The sequence below is a fragment of the Ursus americanus genome, chromosome 12 (genome assembly GCF_024610735.1).
Source record: "Ursus americanus isolate L20-20 chromosome 12, mUrsAme1.1.p, whole genome shotgun sequence".
Lineage (NCBI taxonomy): Eukaryota > Metazoa > Chordata > Mammalia > Carnivora > Ursidae > Ursus > Ursus americanus.
This window is the reverse complement of record NC_142138.1, coordinates 67,187,727-67,212,852: the sequence shown is the minus strand read 5'-3', so window position 1 is coordinate 67,212,852 and position 25,126 is coordinate 67,187,727. Positions and strand designations below refer to the sequence as shown.

The 25,126-nt window shown below is 38.4% G+C and overlaps 1 protein-coding gene across 1 annotated transcript in view; it reads right to left on the bottom strand.

Annotated features, from left to right (window-relative positions):
* LOC123803675 (notch homolog 2 N-terminal-like protein A) overlaps positions 1-25,126 on the bottom strand; it is a gene marked incomplete at its 5' end in the record, with an annotated part of 142,237 nt that overhangs the window by 90,790 nt on the left and 26,321 nt on the right. Inside the window, 1 exon segment of the mRNA XM_087865733.1 lies at positions 8,521-8,602. Within this exon segment, the coding sequence (XP_087721859.1) occupies positions 8,521-8,602 (82 nt within the window).

The following is a 25,126-nucleotide window of genomic DNA, read 5'->3' as shown; positions in this document are numbered from 1 at the left end:
ACCCTGTATAGCCAAAGCAATCTTGAAAAAGAAAAGCAAAGGAGTGCCTGGGTGGCTCAGTGGGTTAAGCATCTGTGTTTGGCTCAGGTCATGATCTCGGGGTCCTGGGATCCAGCTCACATTGGGTTCCCTGCTCAGCAGGGAGTCGGCTTCTCCCTCTCCCTTTGCCCCTCCCCCTGCTCTTGCTATCTCTCTAAAATAAAATAAAATAAAATAAAATAAAATAAAATAAAATAAGAAAAGCAAAACTGGAGGCATCACAATTTCTGACTTCAAGTTATATTACAAAGCTGTAGTAATCAAAACAGTATGGTACTGGCACAAAAATAGACACATAGATCAATGGAACAGAACAGAAAGACCAGAAATGAACCCATAATTATATGGTCATTTAATCTTTGACAAAGCAGGAAAGAACACCCAATGGGATAAAGACAGTCTCTTCAACAAATGGTGATGGGAAAACTGGACAGCAACATGCAAAAGAAAGAAACTGGACCACTTTCTTATGCCATACACAAAAGTAAATTTAAAATGGACTAAAAACTTAAATGTGAGACCTGAAACCATAAAAATCCTAGAAGAGAATACAGGTAGTAAACTCTTTGACATTGGACATCACACAAATGCAACTTTTTTCTAGATAGTCTCCCGGGACAAGGCAAACAAAAGCAAAAATAAACTACTGGGACTATATCAAAATAAAATCTTCTGCACAGGTAAGGAAAAAATCAACAAAGCTAAAGGCGACCTACCAAATGGGAGATGTTTGCAAATGACATATTCAAAAAGGCTTAATATCCAAAATACATAAAGAACTTACAAAACTCAACACCCAAAAAACAAATAATCCATTAAAAAATGGGCAGAAGACATGAACAGACATTTCTCCAAAGAAGACATACAGATGGCTAAAAGACACATGAAAAGATGCTCATCAACACTCACCATCAGGAAAATACAAATCAAAACTACAAGGAAATATCACCTTACACCTGTCAGAATGGCTAAAAAAAAAAACCAAAACCAAAAACACGAGAAACAACAAGTGTTGGCAAGAATGTGGAGAAAAGGGAATCCTCCTGCACTACTGGTGGGAATGCAAACTGGTGCAGCCACTATGGAAAACAATATGAAGATTTCTCAAAAGGTTAAAAATAGAACTACTTTATGATCCAGCAATCGCACTCCTGGGTATTTACCCAACGAATACAAAACACCAATTCAAAGGGATACATGCACCTCTATGATTAAAACAGCATTAATTACAGTAGCCAAGAAATGGAAGCAGCCCAAGTGTCCCATCAACTGATAAATGCATAAAGAAGATGGGGTATTATATACAACGGAATATTATTCAGTCATCAGAAAGAAGGAAATGTTACCACTTGCAATGACTTGGATGAAGCTAGAGAGGACAATGCTAAGTGAAATAAGTCAGTCAGAGAAAGATAAATACCATATGATTTCACCCATATGTGGAATTTAAGGAACAACAAATGAGCATAGGAAAGAGAGAGAGAGAGAAATCAAGAAATAAACTTTTTTTTTAAAGAAACAGACTTTTTTTTTTTTTTAAAGATTTTATTTATTTATTTGACAGAGACAGCCAGCGAGAGAGGGAACACAGGCAGGGGGAGTGGGAGAGGAAGAAGCAGGCTCCTAGGGGAGGAGCCTGATGTGGGGCTCCATCCCAGAACACTGGGATCACGCCCTGAGCCAAAGGCAGATGCTTAAGGACTGCGCCACCCAGGCGCCCCCTAAAGAAACAGACTCTTAATTATAGAGAACGAATTGATGGTTACCAGAGGGGAGGAGGAGATTGGTTCAATAGATGATGGGGATTAAGACGTGTACTTGTCATGATGAGTACAGGGTAACATATGGAAGTGTTGAATCGCTATATTGTACACCCGAAGCTAATATAACATTATACGTTAACTTTTAAAAAAACTTTTAAAAATTAAAAAAATAAAAGTTATGTGATCTTCAGAAAATTTTTTAACTTCCTTGAGTTTCCACATATACTCATCAGTAAAACAGGGATATTAAGACATGTAACTTACATGAGGACTACAATGACACATATAAAAAGGTTAATTAAGCACAGAGCCTGGCATATAATAAGTGCTCAATAAACACTGGCTAGCATAATATTCTTTAACTTGCCAAAGGTCTGATTGCTAACAAGAATTAGGATTCACACTGCAGTCTATCTGGCATAAAAACCTATGCCCTCTCCATGTCACCAGACAGGGCTCTTTCAGATACCTTAATCCACACACCAGTACCACAATGAACCATACCAAAGCCTGAGGCAAAAGGAAAAGTCAGTAATACTGATCTCTTTATTTAAAATTTGGGTATTTTTATCACAGTTTTTTTGCATTAATTCTGACATTCTGAACTACTGCATTAAAGTATAACTGCCTGGCTAGCTCAGGCAGCAGAGCATGAGACTCTTAAAATATTATTTATCTTGCTAACTGGGTTTTCTGACACCCTCTAAAATTTTACACCTGAGCTGAAAGCTTCACTCACCTCACCCTGGTCCCAGCCCTACCAGTCACTAACAGTTTCTGCTCTGACATTACAGTCATTTCACAATTCACTTTGCATTAGTCTAGTAAGACTTACTGTGAACCTCTTTAAAAAGCCCAGGTTAATGAATTGATAATTATTTTATGACTTCTCAAAGAGTGTGAAATAATGTGGTAACACTATCAATTACTTGCAACTCCTACCACAGACTTCAGTTGTCTGCTATATGTGGTATACATAAAGAGCATACAATAAGTTAATTCCTGAATTAACAGCTTCTTAAGTACCACATTATTTAAAAAAAAAAGAAACATTACTCTGTGAAAGGTATTTAGTGAGCAAAAGACAATATTCTTCATTTTACGGTAAAGATAAAAGAACTACGGAAAAGTGGCCAGGCTTCTGCTAGCATCTGCCAGAAGAACTGTATATATGATGCTTTCTGCGAAATAGGACACTCTACTTGAAGGAATCTTCTTGGCACAGCCAGTTTCAGCAAAGAAAGAGAAAGTGATTTAACAGCTGACATTTTTCCCAGTGGATCTCTTTGATCTGATATTGCCCTGAACAGCACTGAACGCACTAACAAGGTAGGTGAAAGGGGAAAACACTGAGTCAGCCTTAACTTTTAAAAATGCCTTTCTAGGAGAGCACCACTACAACACAAATATTGATAGCGCATCCTCTACTCTAAGCCAGGCTCTGGAAGATTCCAGGTGTCTCTGTTCTCTTCTGATTATATAGAAACATATCAAGAGGACAAAGAAGGCAATGGCTACAGTTTTCTTGAATGGCTTTAGGAGGCCTGGACCACCAACATTACTCCTAATCCTGGCCAGGAAAGTTGTTGGTTGTTAATGTTGAATGTTTCTTACAGTTAGTAGACCAATTTTTGGTAAATTGTGAAACAAAGTTATACTTTATAACATTTTATATTTATAATGGTTTACTTTGTTTACTTTGATAATATCAAGTAAAAATAATTTACTTTGATAATGATTACTTCAAAATGTAGTTCCTACTTAGGTACTTTGGCAAAAAGCAGAGACTCTCAAATGCAATCCCCCATTCACAGGTACCTAAGTAACTCCTGGTGACTTTCCAGTGTTTAATAAACACTGTGCTATAGTTACCTCCTAAGTGGCATGTAGAATTTTTTGAAAGAGTCCTTTATAATGATAATTTTTATCATTAAAAATAATGGCAGAGTAATTATATCAGATCAACTCTCTTGCTGACAATAATTAGACACTGCAGACAATATATTAAAGGTACCAAAGAGTAAACAAAGCAGGCAGAAACTGGGATATGAGCCTCAAAAACAGAAAACCAAACTATATGAAACCTACATTTCTATAGCTCGTTCCCTGAAGGTATTCCTCAGTCCATACAGCACATGAGGAACAGAATGCAAGCAGAAAATGCAAGTCTTACTGGGCTGAAGAGTCAAAGGTATCTGGAACTGTCAAAGCAGCTAGAATCTGGAGGAGGAGAAATCCTGGAAAAGACAGAACCACAGAGCAGGTAGCCCTAAAATACGTATATGACTCCACACAAATCCTTAAATGATTCCTGGCTGTGCATGAACAAAGTATTTAGGAACCCAAAGGAAAGCAAGAGTTGGAAGGCTGGCTGAAAGGCTGAGCATGGTTCTAGGAAGTCAGAAGCTTGAATTCGGGTCCTACTAAATTAGAGGGGTTTGGGAAACACCAGGCTTGACAAGCACCTCACACTTCCCATTGATCCCCTTGAGGGGTCATACTTGGGAGTAAGGACCACATCCCAGGACTAAGACACAATACTGTCAGACTCAAGGCAAAACAGACCCGCCAGAGCAAAGCGTAAAACCAAGCCTTCATAGGATCAAGGTGATCTTCCAGTGATGTAACTGCCTGTAAGAACAAAACTCACCATTCTTGAGTGGAAGGTAAACACTAAAATGCATCACTCACAATGTCCAGCAAATAACAAAACTACCATAAATGAGAAGTAAAGGGAAATTGTACCCAGAGTCAACAGAAAGAGCTGTTGATACCGACATACCCAAAGACAACCCAGAAGTTAAGAACTGACAGATAAGAACTTTAAATAACTACGATAAATATATCCTTAAAAATGCACACTTTGGGGCGCCTGGGTGGCTCAGTCGTTAAGCGTCTGCCCTCGGCTCAGGTCATGATCCTGGGATCGAGCCCCACATCAGGCTCCCTACTCAGCGGGAAGCCTTCTTCTCCCTCTCCCACTGCCCCTGCTTGTGTTCCCTCTCTCGCTCTCTAGCTCTCTCTCTCTCTCTCTCTCTCTCTCTGTCAAATAAATAAATAAATAAAAATCTTTTTCTTAAAAAACGCACATCTTGTGAATTTTACAAATCAAAACCTTACCCTCCCCCAACATTCTAGTGAACTTGAGTTACCCATGATTTTCAATCACATTGGGATTTGGAATGTTTTATTTTTGAAAGCCTGAGACAAACAACTTGAAAGTGATTAATGACAGCCAAACTTAATTATATATTTACACCTCCCTCTCTCCCAAGGGAGAGAATAAAATGTCTTATCTCTCTGTAGCGAGAGGGCTTTATTAAGATCTGACAACAACTATTTAGGAACAATAATTGAGTTTTATGCAAGATTACACAGGTTTTCCTTGTCTGGCATCCCAGTCTAATCATAGACTGATAGAATATTTAGGCTCCTAACAGTGAGAAAAAACAGTTGAGCTGGGTACAAAACTAACCTTTAAAAGTACTTATCCTCATCTGTCAATGTGATCTTATCCAGGATTTCTATAATTTCTATAAACAACCATTATATTTTAGCTGAATCAGTAGCATTATGCTCCTTAAGCAGATAGTCAGATACCTTCTACTTTAAAACATTTTCCACTAATACCCACCCCCAACCCCCTGTAAAAAGAATTTGGCTTCAACTTTCTTTTCTTAATCTACTAAGCAATCTCATGAACAAAAAGATAATCATATGCCCTGCATGTCTGATGTAATTTTTATAGACCTTCTAAGTGTTCTAATATCCATTTACCATTTTGGGAAAATAATATTTACTGAACAAGCTGAATTACCTTTTCTCTACAAGGAAAAAAGCAAAGTTCGTGAAGATATACTTAAAGATCTGCTAAGTAGGTGTTATTTTTGCTTAAAATTTTGCTTTACATCCTGTGGCATTGTAGGGATGACTGAGTTGGCCTCCCTGATATTTTTCTTGCTTTTCCTGTGTCCACTTATGTTGACACTGCCACTCCTAAAGATGCTAATATTGCTTTTACCGACACAGCGAAATACTCTCTTTTTACAAGTTTTGTTGTTCATATGGGTCTCCCAAAAGGACAGTCTTGCCCACTTTTTTCCTTATTTTCCTTTCTCAGAGGGCTTGTTTCCCTCACAAAGGGTTGGAAGACATCTGAGGGGCTTGCCCAGAACTATATCCATAAGCAACCTATCCCATCAACAATTAATAAGCATCCATGGACAGATTTGGGGCAGCTCCGTTTTTGTTAACCACAAAGTGAATTCCCTCTTCCCTAGCAGTGCTTCTTCTAGAAATCAGGGGCAACTTTGTCTCTCTCACCTTGGTTGGAGAGTTTGAGACTAACGGCCCACAAATCCCTTTTCTCCCAAAAGTGACCCTTGGTGTCCTCTCCTGGGAAGTGCTCAGAGACTAGTCTCTCTTCCCACAGCAGACCACAAATATGTAGGCCAACAATTAGAACCTACTTGAAATTCCCCCTACGTAAGTCACCACGTTGAATTATGTCCAAATAGAACTAAAGTGCTTCTCGGTATAGTACTACCATCCTAGATGCTGTGTGAAGCAAATAAAATTCTCAGAGGAGAGGACAGTACCTTCTTATTTAAGACATAGATTAAAAAAGCATGTGAATGATGAAATCTGTCGAGCACCTTTTGGTTCAAGAAACGCATTGTTAAGCTCTAGCTACATACCAGGCACTATATTAAGCACTAACTATACAAAAACACATAAGACAAGGACCTCAAAATCCAGTAGGAGAAACAAACACATCCACAAATGATCATAATTTAATGGGTTAACTACCACAGAGAGCTGAATGATAGAATAAAGCAAGGATCTATGACAGCAGGTGCCAAAAAGGGACTGAAGATTTTGGTAGCCAGTTCTAACTCAATAGTTCCTCCCCTTTATTATCTCCAGCTGTGTTACCATTCGGAGAGAAGACTACATCACATGTTTTTGTTTTTTATTTTCCAGTTAGAAAAACTACATGAGCGGCTCATTATCAGTCACAAAAAACATTTCATTTCCAGTATTATCTTTATTCCAATCCAAACAACCTATGGTAAAACTTTACTGTCATCTGGGGAGCCGGGGTGGCTCAGCTGGTTAAGCGGCTGTTTCAGCTCAGGTCATGAGCCCAGGGTCCTGGAATCGAGCCCCATGTTGTGTCCCCCGGGTCCACTGCATCCCCTGAGTCCCCAAAACCCCACCTCGGGCTCCCTGCTGAGCCTGCCTCTCCATTTCCCTCTGCCCCTCTTCCCCTGTTTGTGCTTTCTCTCTCATTCTCTCTCTCAGATAAATAAAAATCTTTAACTAAAAAACAACTCTACTGTCATCATAGCCTAAAATACTGTCACTTTGCTCAAGAGCATCTTCCCTGACTTGCAAGAATCCTCACTTATGACATTAAAGAACTTAGATCCTGGGACGCCAGGGTGGCTCAGTAGGTTAAGTGTCTGCCTTCAACTCAGGTCATGATTTCAGGGTCCTGCTCAGCGGGGAGCTTGCTTCTCCCTCTGCCTGCTGCTCTCCCTCCTTGTGCGCGCAGGCTTGCACGCTCTCTTTCTCTCTCCGATAAATAAATAAGTAAATCTTTAAAAAAAAAAAGGCACTTAGATCCTGGTGTCAGAATGGACTTGACTGGAACCAATATCATTATTATATTTATTTATATTTATATTTATATTCATTTAAAATGCTTATTAAGCAAGTACTGCTACCAAAGCAGAGAACAAGTATACCCTATGCAAGTGTTAAAGAAAAGTTATATGATCAATCTTATTTTCCATGATATAAGTACAAAGGATACATATTTCTGTCAAAACTTTTCAATTGAGGGACACCTGGGTGGCTCAGTTAAGTGTCTGCCTTTGGCTCAGGTCATGCTCCTAGCGTCCTTGGGACAGAGTACCACTTGGGACTCCCTTCTGAGCTTCTCCCTCTGCCTGCCTCTCCCTCTGCTTGTGCACGTGTACTCTGACAAATAAATAAAATCTTTAAAAAAATTTTTTTCCATTGAGCTAGAGCCAGAAGGAAAAAAATGTGGTCCACAGGACACAAAGAGGAGCTACTTATGAGATAATCTCACAGGCCTCCTCAAAGAAACAAAAAGTATAGCTAAACTAGGTGTTGGAGAAAAAGAAAAAAATGCTCTTAAGAACCAGCCTATACTCCCTAATCCTGTCCATACCCTTTGTCTTGTAAACCCATATAATGACATTTCCACAGTGCCTGCTCCCCATCCCATTCCTACAGGTGCATCTGCATCTTTCTCACGGTCTCTTTTAGGAACTAGACTTTTTTAAACTAGAAACATAGTTTCATGTTGTAATATTCACTTATGCTAGGCAGAACTAAAGTTAGTATCTATTGTGGTTTGACTTAAAAACAAGATCGTAACTAACATGCTGAGGAGTGATTCTAAGAATGTACTCAACATACATTAACTAGCCACTCACTGAAAAGTCTTTTTCATAATGAAAAAGATAGTGATAAGATAATAAGAAGTTCTTGTTAACCATTTATCTGACATCTACATCCTTCCATCCTTATCCCCCACAAAGACTACAGCAGAAAAGTTAAAGATCCAGTAACATTTCACAGAAGTACTGAAAATAGAATTAGTAGAACCAAATCTTGTCCAGGGTTGCACTGAGGAAAAATAAAATGTATAAAAAGGAAAAAAACAAACAAACAGAGAAAAGCTTACTTGCAGTATCCTGTGCCATTGTGGTAGGTAACACACACTCCTTCATTTACACAGGGCTCATAGCCATCCCGACACTGCAATGCTAAAAATAAAAACAAATGCACATTAGAAATAAGTCACTAATCAGACAGCAAAGAAATGTTACCCAATTCAGGTCAACATCCGTTCCCATATCCAACCTGATCTGGGTTTCCCTTTAGAGCTTTCATCAGGTTTTTTGGTTTGTTTGTTTTGTTTTGTATTTGTCCTTTGGCTTCTGGGGTCATAGAAGCATGGAAGCTCATCCTAGGAGTCTCTTCCTTCCATAACTACTTTACAATCTTGAATGATGCTCTTAATTCTCTGTGCCTCTAGCTTCCCAGCAATTGCATCCCTATCTTCTAACGATACTCAAGAAAACTAAAGCTCTTTTTTTAAAAATAATAATTTGTTATTATGTTAGTCACCATACAGTACATCCATAGTTTTTGGTGTAAAGTTCCATGATTCATTACTTGCGTGTAACACCCAGTGCACCATGCAATGCGTGCCCTCCTTACTACCCATCACCAGCCTATCCCATTCCCCCACCACCCTGAAGCCCTCAGTTTGTTTCCCAGAGTCCATAGTCTCTCATGTTTCATTCCCCCTTCTGCCTACCCCCCCTTTCTTCTTCCCTTTCTTCTCCTACCGATCTTCCTACTTCTTATATTCCATAGATGAGTGAAACCATATGATAATTTTCTTTCTCTGCTTTACTTATTTCACTTAGCATTATCTCCTCCAGTCCTGTCCATGTTGCATATCACTCAGCCATCAAAAAGAACGATTTCTCAACATTTGCTGCAACAAGAAAACTAAAGCTCTTAAACATGACATGCCATAAGCATCTTGAAATTTGAATACTTCAGATAAATAATATAAGGATTCATCAGTGAATATTTAGGAAGGCCTGGGTAAATACGAGGTCACCATGATACAAATGAATTACTTAAGCCTTCAAGTGAGGTTTCAGAACAGGCCACTTTAATAACTAATCAGAAACATCAACGATATTCATTGAACAAACTGTAATTGAGAGCCTAGTATATGCCTGGCACAATATTAGGATCCAGAGGAAAAGGAGAAATGGAATACATAAGAAATCAATACAGCATAACCTCTAGCCTTAAGGGATTCACACAAAGATGGGGGAGTAGACCATGAATACAGATTGTAGGGGGGGGGGGGAGGGTGAAAGTAAAGAAAATAAAAAGCTAATTTTATATATGCAGATAGAACAACAATTCTCAAATTCTGAAACTCCAGTCCTTTTACAAGGCAGTGAAAAGGCACCTCATACCATAATCCCTTCCAAAAACAGACTACTCAGAGATAAACAGCAATAGTAGAAATTTTCATGGATTTCAGCCACAAGAGGAGAAAGACTCCTAAAGTCTACCACTCACTTGCTGGATAACTTGATTATTTAGCTTTTAGAATTAGAATTTTCATTACCAAAATCCTTACCAAGAATCCTTACAACAACTGGAAAGGCAAGCCAGAAAGAAACCTAGTCAAACAACAAAAGCTAAAAATGAAGTTAATGAACTTTTTCTATAAGATTATTAAGATGTCCATCTGCTAGGACGGTTCATATACAAATACCTGAAAGCAAAATTGAGAAGTCTCCACCTGTGACTTTTCTCTAGCCATACCATTCTATGAATAAACTGCTCAATATCACAGGCTCTAGGCCTGACATTCTAGGGCATCAAAATCAGCTGCTTCACAGGGGAGCCCAGGCTAAGCTGGACGCTAGAACAATTCCTCCATTAACAATTACTGCATAAGATGGGCACCTGGGTGGCTCAGTTGGTTAAGCCTCTGTCTTCGGCTCAGGTCATGATCCCAGAGTCCTGGGATCGAGTCCCGCATCGGGCTCCCTGCTCAGTGGAAAGCCTGCTTCTCCCTCTCCTACTGCTTGTGTCTCTCTTGTGTGTGTTTGTGTGTGTGTGTGTGTGTGTGTGTGTGTGTGTGTGCGTGCGCATGCTCTCTCTCTCAAATAAAAATCTTAAAAAAAAAAATGAAGTGCTTTCCTTAAAAAAAAAAAAGTACTGCATAAGAACCCGCTATTTGCCCAGTACCCATTACCAAGCAATGGAATCATTTGAGAACATGTTTAAAGAAATCTCATCTCTTAAAATAGTATTTTTAAAATAGTAATAACCACTGCAGCTAACACATTGCGCTTACTAAATCCCAGATACTATTTTATGCATTTTACACAGACTAACTAATACAATGTTCCCTACAATGCTGTGAAGCAGTTAATTTCATTATCTGTGTTCCACAAAAAAGGCTAAGTGACCTGCTACTACCACACCAGTGGGTTAAAGAGCCAGAATTTGAACCTTAGGGAGTCTGGAACCTGCAAGAGAGTCTGTGCTCCTAACTACAGTGATACACTGTTTCCCACTATCTGACATTTTTCTTCTCAGATGGGCAGGATAGGCATTGTTATACCCATTTACTAGAAAGTGCAGGCCAAGGAGGTTAGGTGACCTCCTCATGGAACATCACACCACTAGCTGTGGCAGTGTTAGGCCTGAGACCCAGGTCTCTTGCTGAGTCCAGTGCCATCTCTGACAGCTGCTGGGATCACACAGTCACTAAGCTGCAGCCCGAACAGGCAGATTCAGGAAGAGGATCATCTTGTTGTCCATATCCCTCTTCCCTGTAGGGCTCAAATGCTCCCTCTTCCCACACCTTATGATAAGGCCAATGCAACAACTATAATTAAAACAGTTAATGTCAGGTTATTTCCTCCATACCAAAGTTCTCAAACTGCTTTTTTCATTCTCTTTAGACACTTTTATTAGTTTCAATGAGAACTTCCTGACTTTTTTCTATTTGCTTTCTTTTCCTTTAAATAAAAAAGAAAACCTGTCAGTAGAAAAGGAATGTCCTGTAAGCACAGAGCAAGTTAAGCTGCAGCTCTGTCCTCCCCCTGCAGGAATCCTGGCTCAGTGGAGTCCAGAAACCTGAAATCTTACCTCTACCACTAACTAGCTGTACTACTGTAAGTAAAGCACAACCTCATGGGGGCTCAATTTCCCTACCAGTAAACTAAACTGGGGAGAACTAAATGTTCTTGAAGGTCTCCTATGATCCAACAGTGACACCTCCCTCATTAAAAGCATGTGAAAGGCATGCCTGGTACCTGGAGAAATCTACGCAGAAAGACATGAAGAGCCTAGCTACCCATGACTCAGAAAGCCATGGGTGCAAAAAAATTACAGTCTGTTTCTACTAAGTGTCCTGGCAAATCATTACAGTGACAGGTTCAGAGAAATACAAACAACCCAAAGTCAATTATGTGGCAACCCATCAAGCAAATAACTTACAGCCTAGCCTCAGTGAACCAATCAAATTCAGTGACCAAAAAGGAGGTGGGCTTACAGAGCTAATAATTAATGCCATTTGGCTAATCTGTAGGATCATGCTACCTTGACCCTTTAACATTTACTAAGCCATGGTGCTCAAAGTGTGCATCAGAATCAACTGGAGGGCTTCCCAGACACCACCGCCAGAGTTTCTGATTGAGGAGGTCTAGAGGGGGCCTGGGCACTTGCATTCCTAACATGTTCCCAGGTGATGCTGATGCTACAAGTCTGAGGAACCATACTTTGAGAACAACTAAAGCATGAGTGCGCATGTTAAGGAATCCCCTAGGACTACAGAATCCACTAGAGGTCTTGTGTAATCTAGACAGCAATATACTGCCTGAATAGACAAAAGAAAAATAAAGTAAAATTTGAGACTTGTGACTTTGCTCAGGGGTATTTCTAAAGGAATACTGTAATTCTTTGCCATTCAAAGAGAAATTAAAACTTTGATAACTCAAAAAATTACAGTGAAACCAGAAAAGATCTCATTTTAAAATTCAATGTGCTCTTTTTCCAATGTAAAACATTTAAATTTAACAGTGAAATTGAAAGCACCTTTCTATTTGTAGAGTAAAAAACGAAATGCTCAATCATATCCCATTTAGAGAACAGATGCTTAACTGATGTTTTAGTAGACTCAGAGAAATGAGTCACTCACAAAAGGAGTTTTCATCTTAAGCCACAGTGATCACTCAATAAACACTGTTGACTGGAATCAATCTCATATACTGTGTGTGTGTGTCTCCGTGTGCATGCCTCCCTCCCCCCAAAAAAGGGCAAAAGTCAAGAGAAGCAGGAGATTCCAGTTTCATCACTCCATCAACTTGGCAATGTGACACAAAATTTAGAGACCAATTTTAATTTTCACACATTTTCTGTGCAACATTTTAGGGAATGGGCTTCTAATATTCAGAACATACAGAAGGGGGAATGAAGCATGAGAGACTATGGACTCTGAGAAACAAACTGAGGGCTTCAGAGGGGAGGGGGGTGGGGGAATGGGATAGGCTGGTGATGGGTAGTAAGGAGGGCACGTATTGCATGGTGCACTGGGTGTTATACGCAACTAATGAATCACTGAACCTTACATCAAAAACCAGGGATGTACTGTATGGTGACTAACATATAATTAAAAAAAAAATGAACATATTTACAAAGCATCTACTCCATGAGGTGCAGACCCTAATGTCAGGGATTCCATACTTAACAGAATAAAGTTCCTGTCCCCATGAACCTTTTATTAGGGAAAGATAGATAATACATGAATAAATAAATAATGTCATTTTAGACAGTGCTAAGTGATAGATTCTGTTGGAAACAGAACCCAGATATGGGAGACAGAGTAATCACAACGGCTGGACATATAGAGACCTCCTTTAGATAGGATGAGTAGGAAAGGCCTCTCTCAGAAGGTACCTTTGAGCTAAGATTTAAATGAAGAAGAATCATGAAGATGTGGGAAAGAGCAATCCCAAACTGAAGAAAGAGCAAGTGCAGAGGCCTTAAGATGGGAATGAGACTGGTATTCCAAGTTCACGTGCTTGGAGACTATTAAGCAAGGAGGGAAAGTAATAGGAGGAAGGCAGGGGTTGGACCCCGGCTTCTGGTCTAAGTGCAAGGGTAAGTACTGCTCAGCTTTAAGCAAGGAAAATGACACAATCAGATTTGTGTTTGAAAACAGTCACAATTGTAGGGTCGCCTGGGTGGTGCAGTCAGTTCAGCGTCTGACTCTTGGTTTCAGCTCAGGTCTGATCTCAGGGTCTTGGGATCAAGCCCCACATCAGCCTCCAAACTCAGCATGCAGTCGGCTTGAGATTCTCTCTCCCTCTACCATTGCTCCTCCCCACTGCGCTCGCTCTCTCTCTCACTGAAATAAATGAATCTTTGGGAAAGAAAGAAAGAAAGAAAGAAAGAAGAAAAGAAAAGAAAAAGAAAAGAAAGAAGAAGGAAGGAAGGAAGGAAGGAAGGAAGGAAGGAAGGAAGGAAGGAAGGAAAATGGTCACATTTGTAAAATGTTCCAGTGAGTAAAGGGGCTTTTTTTCCTTTTTATATAAGCTTATTCAAGTCAGCCCTTTTTAAACTAAGTTGAAGACATCTATTTTCTCAGCTCCCCCAAAGTGGTAAGGATTTTATTCTAATCTCATCCAACCTCCCAGAAGCCCCACTTGCAAAGTGTTGGTACAGCACTCTCTAATCTGCATTGGCTTTCAGTTCTTAATTCTCAGAACTTACTCTCAGTTCGGCTTCAGAAGAACCAGCTGAGAGGTCTATACAGTACCTTCACATAATGGCACAGACGGCACTTTTTCCAGGGACAAGCCATTTCTTTTTCCAGTCTAAACCCTCAGGCTCACCTTCAAGATTACAGCCCACCTTACACTCCCGGGATCCTCCCACCATAATAAAATGCAGTCTCTTGCTGGCATGGATCATCACTGCACTTAGCTCCATGTCTACCCACATCTCAGCTTCCTTGGCTGCCACTTTCCCTCCACTATGGACACTCTATTCATTCGACTGAGGCCCAGCCCACCTCCCTCCTCACCCTCAGAACCCCTGACTCTTAAGACATTCATAACTCACTCACAGTTTAGCACTTAATTCTATGCTGTCTTCTCTATTTTTCCATGTTTAAGTTCCTAGAGGATAGAAAACATTTCTTCTTTTCTGTATATTTGAGGCAATATAATTTCATGCACAGATGCTAAAATCAGGATCTGAGTTTGGATTCTAGCTTCTCCATTTACTATCTATATCTGTATCTCTTTCTCTTTTAGTTTCTTCACCTGTAAAATCATCTCTCAGAGCCCTGTAAGAACTAACTGAATTAATACACTTAAACAACCTCGAATGCCTGATACACAGTAAGAGCTCAAAAAAGCCTAGCTCACATAGTAGGTACTTAAATTCTTGGTAAGTTGAATGAATGCATGATAAATGCTATCATGATAAACTTGTTAAATGAATGCATGATAAACTTGTTAAATCAATCACACCCCAGTTTAAACAAACTGAGAAATCTGGAAAAATAGAAGAGCCCTGGGGATTTAAGATGTAATATCAATAAGTGGAATAAATTCTTCCCAGCTGCCATCACTAACAGTCTAATGAAAGAAATACTGAACTACTACTACAACTACAAAAAAAAAAAAAAATCAGAGGTCACCGCTTTTTAAAAAAAAGGTGTAGCACTGTAGGAATAAGAAGTGACACAGTAAAGGTAAAATAAACACTATATATGAGCAAAAATGCCTTTCAATTTTAATACAGTTCTATATTTGTTGAAGAACTTATTGTGAGCATGGCCCTCTACTAGGCATAGAATGGAAATCAAACAGAAGTAAAACAATTCCTATCCTTACAGTCCATACAGCATAATGGAGGGAAGTTAGGGACAGGGGCAAAGAGAATATGATTTACCCAAATGACTCTAAGATAAATATAAACAAAATAAAAATTGCTTTTATTAAATAACTTTAGCAGACCCTCTAAATGTCAATTTCAGGACCACCCCAGAAAGAACCTCTAAGAAAGACAACCCAGGGGCGCCTGGGTGACTCAATCGTTAAGCGTCTGACTTCGGTTCAGGGCGTGATCCCAAGGTCCTGGGATCGAGCCCCGCATCGGGCTCCTCTGCTGGGAGCCTGCTTTTTCCTCTCCCACGCCCCCTGCTTGTGTTCCCTCTCGCGCTGTCTCTCTGTCAAATAAATAAATAAAATCTGTAAAAAAAAAAAAAAAAGAAAAGAAAAAGGCAAAAAGAAATACAACCCAAACCCTTGTGCTTAGCACTGTGTAACTCAGTACAGACAAGGTCCTAGTATTTACTCAAGTTTATTGGCCTCATTTGTCTATAAATACTGCAAACAACAGAATAAGCTGTCATTGATTTTAACCAGTTCTAGCACCTCAGGAATAAGCCCATTTAGGGACTGGCCCAAAGTATCCTGATAGATTGGAATCATCCTTAAAATTTCATCCAGGCATTTGCCTAGGTTTTCTAGGGCTTTTCAGTATCATGACAGTTATATATCACTGGTTTAAAAGCCTGCCTTTGTTTTAGGAATCTCTAACACGAGTAATTAAGTCTGCACCCCAGCTGGCTGTAATCTGAGCAGCCTTCAATGTGTTTCACTTGTTACATTAACATGTAATCCGTGTAAATTGGCATTACTTGTTGCTTTACAGCCTCTTCAAATAAGCCTCTGTCTGTTGTCTATCTCACATGATTTTTTTTTCCATATCCTGCTCTGTCAGTCTGCAGTGTGATATCTGTGTTCATATCCACCGCTCACTCAAAAGACGTTTTAATATCTTAAATGGGTGGGGTTCCTAAAATATGTGAAAAGACAGCATACAGGGCCCTTTTAATTTTCTCTTCAACGTTTATGCAAATCTCAAGTAGCAGCATTTGAGAGAGAAGAAGTCTGAGTTTATGCCCTAGGAACTTGGCTACAGCTGGCTGCTGTTGCTTCAGGCACATGGTGTTTGGAAGGGGCTCAGTAAAAACAACAAAGCAAGGTTTTCTAAAATGACTGCTTGCATTATTACCAAAAGTAAGAGAGTTGAGGGCAGGCAGAGAGACATCAGGGATTTGCAATAATTCTCATAGCACCCTGTGATTTCAAACAACAAACTTCCACTAATTTTTTTACTCCATTTTTGGGGATCAAGCCATGAAAACAAACAAACAAACAGAAGTGCAGAAGCTTCAAATCCCAAGTGGTATATTTAAATAAAAACAAAGTAGAGAAACATCTGTCTTCCTCCTTGAAATTCCTCTTGATTAAAAGGCAAATGAATGCAACAAGGGAGATACCAATTTTATTTTCCTGACAGTGTTACAAGGATTTCTCTGTCCTTTACAGATATCATCTAATAGAAAATGTGTTTCCCACTTAAGAGATGCTGATATCAGACCCATAGAGATTAAGGCATAGGCTACAGAGTTCATAGCAAAATATTACTACTTTTCAACAACAGGTATATCTTGACTAAAGAAAATATAACCAACAAAAACTGAAGTTATAAATAACATAAGGGTGTTTTCGACATTATTAGAATTCATTATTAGAATTTTTGTTTTATAAAGATATTTGTCCTACTGAGTTGATGAGTCTAGAATAATCTTTAATTTAAAAAGTTACGATTTGGTCCTATTTTATACTACTGGATTTATTTATTGCAAAGAGCAAAATTCATCAATATTTGCTGTGCTCTACTGACATATACTATACACTGTGTTATTTCCTTCATTTTTCTGTCTTCTTAAAGAATGCAGAAAATTTTTAATTTGAGTTAAATAAAATGGAAAAATATAAAAACATATTTATAAATCAGATGTGGTAAATTTGTTAATAATCACCTCTACACATACATACATTCTTTCATTTGGAAAATACTTCCCCTCCCTTTCTTATCCATCTCGCTTACTCCCACCTACATTGCAAATCATAGAAAAAAACATTACCTTCCTTAAGAAGCCCTCAGACACCCTCCAATCTGATTTAGATGTTCCTCCTCTGTACTCCCATTACTTCCTAGGCAGATTTAATAAAGTGCTGGCTCACCTGTCTCTCTCCCCTACCTCTGTGTAAATTCTCTAAAGACCGTGATCATAATTGGCTCATCTTTGTATACCCAGGACCTAGCACAGTGCCTGGACCATAGCAGGTATAGTCAATACTCATAAGATATTCACTGAACTATCTTTAACACAAAACCTTTTGACAAAGTCAACAACCACTTTATGTGTTCAGAATTTTCTAAGGCTTCAATTTTAATAAGCATAGTGATACCCAAATGTGACTGTGTCTAATAATTCTGATTTCATTTTGTATAAGCAGTAGAAAAGTAAAATAAGAAGGAAAAAATGGTGCAAATTTCCTGGCCTTTAACAAGGATGAGAAGTTGAGAAAGTGGAACTATACTTTTCTAATCTTCATAAAACTGAAACATATTTGGAAATTCCTGCCTTAAAATTTGCATAAAGATAATACATACTCCCCTACTCTTCCCCATGAATCTTAAGCCATGTCTATTGTGGTTAAGAATTGATTTAAATGGGATGAACAGAAACCAAAATAATTTACATCTAAACGGCAAATGCAGAAAACACAGTAAGAAAAATTTCAAGTGAATGGTAAGCTAAAATCATGTTTTCATTATATAGTACCATTTTCCCCATGAGTAGATGCACTGATACACATCCATAGAAAGCTAAGCGCCGATCTGATCCAAAGTAGCCCCGATGTATTTCTTTTCTATTAAGTATCTAACACTTTGTAAAATGACACTGGCCAAAACAATTACAGGATTTTTATATCCAAAAGGTTCAAGATCTCGGTGTAATAAAACCCAAGACGGAAGAAGCTATATTGGATTTAGAAGTTAAATTATCCTCTATGAAAAGGGAAGAAGCTATACCGAATCTAGAAGTTAAATTATTCTCTATGAAGAAGTTCATTTCTCTATATATAGTGGTCAAAAAAGGCCAATCTGAGGTGATATCCTATTGTCCTCTACCTTCTATCATCTCCTCTATGATCTATCTGTTCTGTTATCAGAAACAAATTCAGCCTGTCCCCAATTTCCTGTGCTTTTAGTAAACGCTCCCTTTTTAAAGCTTTTTAAAGACAATTTTGTTAAGTACAGCTTCATTTTTTTAAAAGCTCTTAATTTTAAATACATGCTTTTAAGTACCCTTGCTGGAAAAGAATTTTATAAATATATATAATCTTCTTGCTACCCACCCAAAATAAACAAAGTGTTCTTTTAGCTTAAATTGTTCAGGAAACTTTTAAAATGGAGTAGACATTTAAAATGGAGTAGACAATTTCTATTATTATTATTTTGGAGGTAGACTCCAAAAAGAAAGAATAAGGGACAAAATTATGTTAAAAATAAAAATGGAAAAACCTAAGATTGTTACATTATATAAAATCAAGGAATTAAGGAGGGCACATAATGTAATGAGCCCCTGGGTGTTATGCGCAACTGATGAATCACTGAACTCCACCTCTGAAATTAACAATACACTCTATGTTAATTACTTGAATTTAAATAAAATCAAATTTTTAAAAAATCATAAATAAAAAAATAAAATCAAGGAGACTTCCCAAAACCAAATGGGGAAAAATCCAGAGAACAGCCCCAGATTTCCTCATGAGTATCCTTCCCCACGGCCTTTTTTAAAAACTTTCATTGTAGCAATTAAGGCTAATCCCAAGAATGAGGTCACCAGAAAACCATAAAGTGTCATTGTATGACAAAAAATCTGAGTCCAGCATAAAGCACCATTCCATTCTAGCTAACTGTTCTGAAGCCAGGGCTTGCAAAAACTAAGGTCCTAACACTTGGGTTATTTCTATATTATGTGGGTGACAGAGGTTCTACACCTTCAGCCAAAACCAAACCCTATTCACCTGTGGGCAATATTCAATACAAAACTCACATCACTGAGAACTGTTTGGCATTTTTTAATTAATTTATTTAGTTTTTACTGTGTTCCACTGACAATTGTTTCAACTCAAGCGCTCAAAAGGCCCTAAACCCTGGGCTCGTACCCAGAATATTCCAGATAAGCACAGAAACAAGTATTGTGAGTAAAATGTCTCAATCTGGAGATGGTAAATGCATATTGTTTCCATTTCCAGAGAACATGTCTGGGACAACAACCCTGGAATAGAAGAAGGTAAACACTAGGAAAATATCAAAATTTTATTAACTACTGAGGGAAGAAAACACGTACTATAGCTCCAAACTTTAATTTTTATTTAGTTTTGTTTTCAATTGCTCCCTTCTTCTCAATTATCTCTTCAAACACACATCAATGCCAATTCACACCAACAGAACTTGGGTCCCAGGGTCAACAGAAAAAGGTAGTAATAACATACACTTAAAGATATTTGATGAAGAGCTGATAATTTCAATGTTTAATCAAGCCTCTTTAAAATTCCTCTCCTGACTCACAAACCTTTCGACTACTCATATTCTTTCTTTACTGTGAATGTAGGTAAGAATTTATCTCTAAGCCTACCTAGATTTCTATGGAATTGTAACAGTCATTTTAACAAAAACAGCCCCACACACTGACAGCCACAACCTGATTTGCAAATGGGCACAGCCTTTCTTGCTCATCCAGTTCTTGCTGGATGAGCAAAGAAAAGCAGCAAAGACAGAAAATTTTGCTTCCTTTAATACAGGACCACATCAGAACTTGAGCATTCCATGTTCGTGTTTTTTAAAACAGAAAGGAAATCTACGTTTCTCCATTTGCAGCAGCACCTGATTTGGCAAACCCAAGATTTATGTTGCCTTCAACGAAAGTTTTCTTCATTCTAGAGAGGCCAAGAGACTTCTCTTGTTTCAGCTTCAGTCCAGAGTTCTCAGAAAGAGCTACAAAAATAATCTAAACCTCAATATATTAAAATAAAATGGGGGGGGGTAAATCCTATAAGGGGTATTGGCTTTCTGGAGCCTGGTCTTCCCCAACTACCATAAAGGAGTCATAAATTCCTAGAGGAATTAAAAAAAAAGAAAGAAAAAAAGCAGATGCCCTAACCTACCACCCATTTCATCTCCCTTGCTGCCACTCCTCCTGCCTGGCAGCCCAAGGGGGTCCAGCAAAAGACAGATTTTGGACTCAGCAATACCTACAACCACGTCTGTCCTACCTAGGTTCAACCCAGCTATGTAATGCTAGGCATATGGTAAATGTTTGGAAAATGTTTTTAAAGCCAAACTGTTGAAAGATCTGGCCAGTTTTCTATCTCTCTAAACAAGTCCCTAATTTCCCACAAAAGAAGACAAAAATAAAATCTGCAAAATGATAGTTTACTCTAGCTTTCTAAGGTCACAAAGACCTGGCAGAGGAGATATTTTCATCTCTTTTGTTTATCACTCTTAAAATACTCTCCTCAGTAAAAATTCATTCCACTTTAGGGACATGGGAGTGATATTCATATAGAACAAGAGGGATTTAGAAAGGGAGTTTTGCCAGTTACACCACTCCAAGCCCAGTGCGAATGTCCTTCCCACCCTCACCTCTTCACATTAACAGGATTAAGTCCTTTGGAAAACCAGTATTAAAGCAAGTAACCCTGAGTTCAAGTAAAGGGACAAAGGATTTAGCTAATGTGGTTATTAGCGTAGTGCTGGTGATTAAATAACATTTCTCCTCCTCCCCACCAAAGCACACATTACCTCATCGAAAATACGAAAACCAAGGCATTGTAATCACTTTGGCTATAAGCCTAAATAGAAGTTACCATGGAAAGTCTCAAATACTTTAAGTTTTATATTAAAAATGTCAAGTGAATCAAGTATCCTCCTCCTCATGTGATCTGGATTTTTGAGTTAAATAGAACAAGTTTATAAATTTGCACACAGTGGGCTTCTGTATGTGCTCTTCCAACTCCACTGAAAATACCCCCAAATCAGCAACCTTCCTACAATACAATATCTTAACCTTAAGGAGTAATTCTAATGATGTGGATTCAGAAAGTAGCCGGTCACATCCGAGGTTAGTTGGCTGGTCGGTGTCCTTCCAGTAAAATGAGAGTAACAAACACCTGCTGTACCTAAAGATGGAGGCAACACATGCTTAGGATTAACATCTCAGCTTCTAGTGGGCAGGGATTTCTAGCTGATTTCCAGCTATGTTCCCCCACCCAAACCTACAAGTATTCTAAGACCAATGTGAACACTGGCCAAACAAATCAGAACCTTAGCTCCCAAAACTCTTGCTTTCTCACCCCTGAGAAGTCTGACCAAAGGCAATGCTACAATAAAAATACCCTCATAGTTTACAAAACATTTTCATACAAATGATTTCATTTGATCCCCACAACAACCCTTTAAGGCATGCAAATTGGTATTAGCACCATTTACAGAAGAGGAAACTGCAACTCAAAGAAATAAGGAACTTGCCCAAAGTCATTCAAGATGGCCAAACCTGTACCAGAACACAAGCCTTTTATCTACCAGTCCAGCATCCTTCCACTCACTACATCTGTTGAAATGCAGTAAAAAAACCTGATGTCCACCCAAACCTGCGAACCTCATTAACAGAATATTCTCATGCAGATAAGCACCCACATACCAGCTATGTACATAAAACACATTTATGCCAAAGACCAGCTAATGGCCACATGCTTGTCAAAAACCAAAACAAGACAGAGTTCCAAGGATAAGAGGGGCCACCAACGCTGTATTTCAGAACCACTCTTCATGCACATGCCCTAACAAGGACATTCATTAGTATCACTCCTACCTCCACAACAAAAGAACCCCACTTTTGAAAACTTGCCAACTCTAGGATTCAATATACTGCTATGTATTATTTCTCAGGAAAAACACAAAAACAAACTACCCTATGAGGTAAAAGAATGGGTGGAATTGTACAGAGTTCTTCCTTTGCAAAATTATAATTAGATACCATTTCTTCTCAATTCAGTGTAGCATCAAGAAGCAAAAGGAAATTCCGAACCAGATCATAAGAATGATCACATCTTATGTTGACAAGATTTTACTCTTAAGAACAGTGACCCTATTAAAAGTCAGTAACCCATCATAATTTGATCAACCTACCCATCATTCAACTGATCGGAAATAAATTCCTCCAAAGAACACATCTGCAGTTAACTTAGTGAAAACTGAACTTCTAAACAGAAAAAGTGTGGCCTGCTAGTCAGAGAAGGCATGTAATAACTAATGTGGTAAACCAAGAATGCCATAAGACACAGAATATTTTCTTCATCTGGTCTGCTTCTCTCCTAATTAAAGGAAATCAACTAAGACGGAAAAAAAGACAAAAACTCACCTTCCCAAACCAAGGAATACAGTATCCAGACACATACCCTTAATCATTTTGGATCCCGTTTAAGGAAACCTCAAACATCTCACAGCACTATTTTTCCACAAGTCTCAGAACACCACACTCTTGTCTTCCAAAGTCAAAAGGATAAATTTCATCATTACAGTTTGGTATAATGTTCCAGAAAATACCACCCTATTTCACGTCCATACCACTAAAAAACTTGGGAAAATAATGACATGTTAAAATAGATTACTTTTCTGTATCTCTCACAACATTTTTTTAAAGGACATCTGACACCATATACGAACCCTGGTCTATGAATGGTAGATGAATTTGAAATAAAACTTTAAAATACAATTGGTCTATAATAAATAATATACTTTCCACAAATAAATATTCCATCAAAATTCAGAAAATCAAATGATATAAATCTAAGGAGAAAATGGAGTTTTGAAAAGTGTCGGGCAAAAAGAAAACCAGCTATAATTGAGAAAGAAAGGAAATGGGCAACTTCTTTTTTTGCACGTAAGCCCCATTTATGAAACAAGAGCTGTCTTTGCTCAGCTGGAGGAAAACCACAGGACTTGGAATAACTCACTTAATGTACTGTCCCTCCTTATGTTAAAATGACACTGTTGACTCACCCTCAGTAGGACATGTGCTTGGTTTAACTCGTTTTTCCAGTAACAGTAACTAAGCAAGCTGCTCTAATATTCTAATGATTTGCATCCTCACAACTGAAAAAATATTTGGAAATATCTATATATATAGAATACATGTCCCTGAGTTTGTCTGGCTCTGCTGTGTAGCCAAAATGAGTTTTATTCCTCTCTAATTTGCTCTGCACTCTCTCCACAAATGATGACCAGTGTTATTCCTTTTTACTTCGTTACGAAAATGAAATTTCTTCTAATTACCAAAATAATCTTTCACTGCATTTACTCAGTATATCTTTGTCTTAACTAATCCCCACAGTCCTGGGCTTCCAAAGTCAGAAATGAAATGAACGAATTTATTTTCTTTACTTCTGATTACAAGTCCTGCTCAACTTTGGGTGATACTGTAGAAGGCCTACAACAATTCAACAACCATTGCGTGTTACCAATACATTTACCAGCAGCTCCACAGCAAAGTGTGGTATACTGTCCATTGTACCGCTGTCATTTCTAGTTTGCTCTCCAGTTAAGACTGAAGGAATTTTTTTAAAAATCAGCAAACATTTACCAAGCCCTAATACAGAGTATGAGGTTAATCAGTATAATGGTGGGAGGGAAGTCTTAATGACATCAAACAAGGGTTTTGTACCAACACAGACCAAGAAAGGGAAAGTTGTAGGGTACCTAGCTGGATCCATCCATGGAATATGAGATTCTTCATCTCCAAGTCGTGAGTTCAAGGCCCACGCTGGGAATAAGAGTTTACTTTAAAAAACAAAAGCAAAAAAATTTTAACTGGAAGAAAAGGGGGGTTGTTCATTTTCCTTAGATCAAAACCAGCATTCTTTCTCAAGGATTCAACTTAATTCATGTACATCCTCCATTCTCACATAATCCACCCTGGAAAGAAAGCCTTTTTTTTTTTTAATTCAATTAGCCAACTTATAATACATCATTAGTTTCAGATGCAGTGTTCAATAATTTATCAGTTGCATAGAACACCCAGTGCTCATCATGTCACATGCCCTCCTTAATGTCCATCACCCAAAGATAGCATTTTAATTCAAAACTTACATTCAAAAACTATTTTCTAGAGGGACATTAGAAATATTGAGAGTAAAAAATCTATTTAATGAAAGAACCAATAGCTTTGACATTAAACTCTTCAATTTTCATTCTGTACCAGTGGTCTGCAAAATGAGATGTGTATATCCCATAAGTAGAGGGGTGCACGACGATCCCATGGGGCACAAGAAGCACTTTAAGACTGTCTAAATATTTACAGTCTAAAAAACACATAACTAAGCTTTACTAAGAGTTAACATACGCATGTATGGTTTAATAGTTGTACATGTATATAATTCGAAAATATTTATTTACCTAGTTGGAGGAGGGGGTCCATGCTCAAAAAAACTCTTTCTCTTGGGGCATACATTTTATTAAAAGTTTGGAGGTTTTTGCTTTACCCCTGCATTTCATGAAATAGGACACACATAGCCCTGCGGGTACGCAGCATTTGAGGGAAAAAGCAAACAAACTGGAGAAAATGCAAAGATAAACCTGGTACATGTTCCTGGTGCCTCTATTTCATTCCCTGTAGGGTAAATGACAGTCACTCCTTCCTGTGACCAGGTGCTTTGGAAGACAACATTGGTGAACATGTCTTAGAATGAAAGGGGCCACCGAATGATAACCTAGGCACCCTGCCCACTCCCTATCATCTAGCC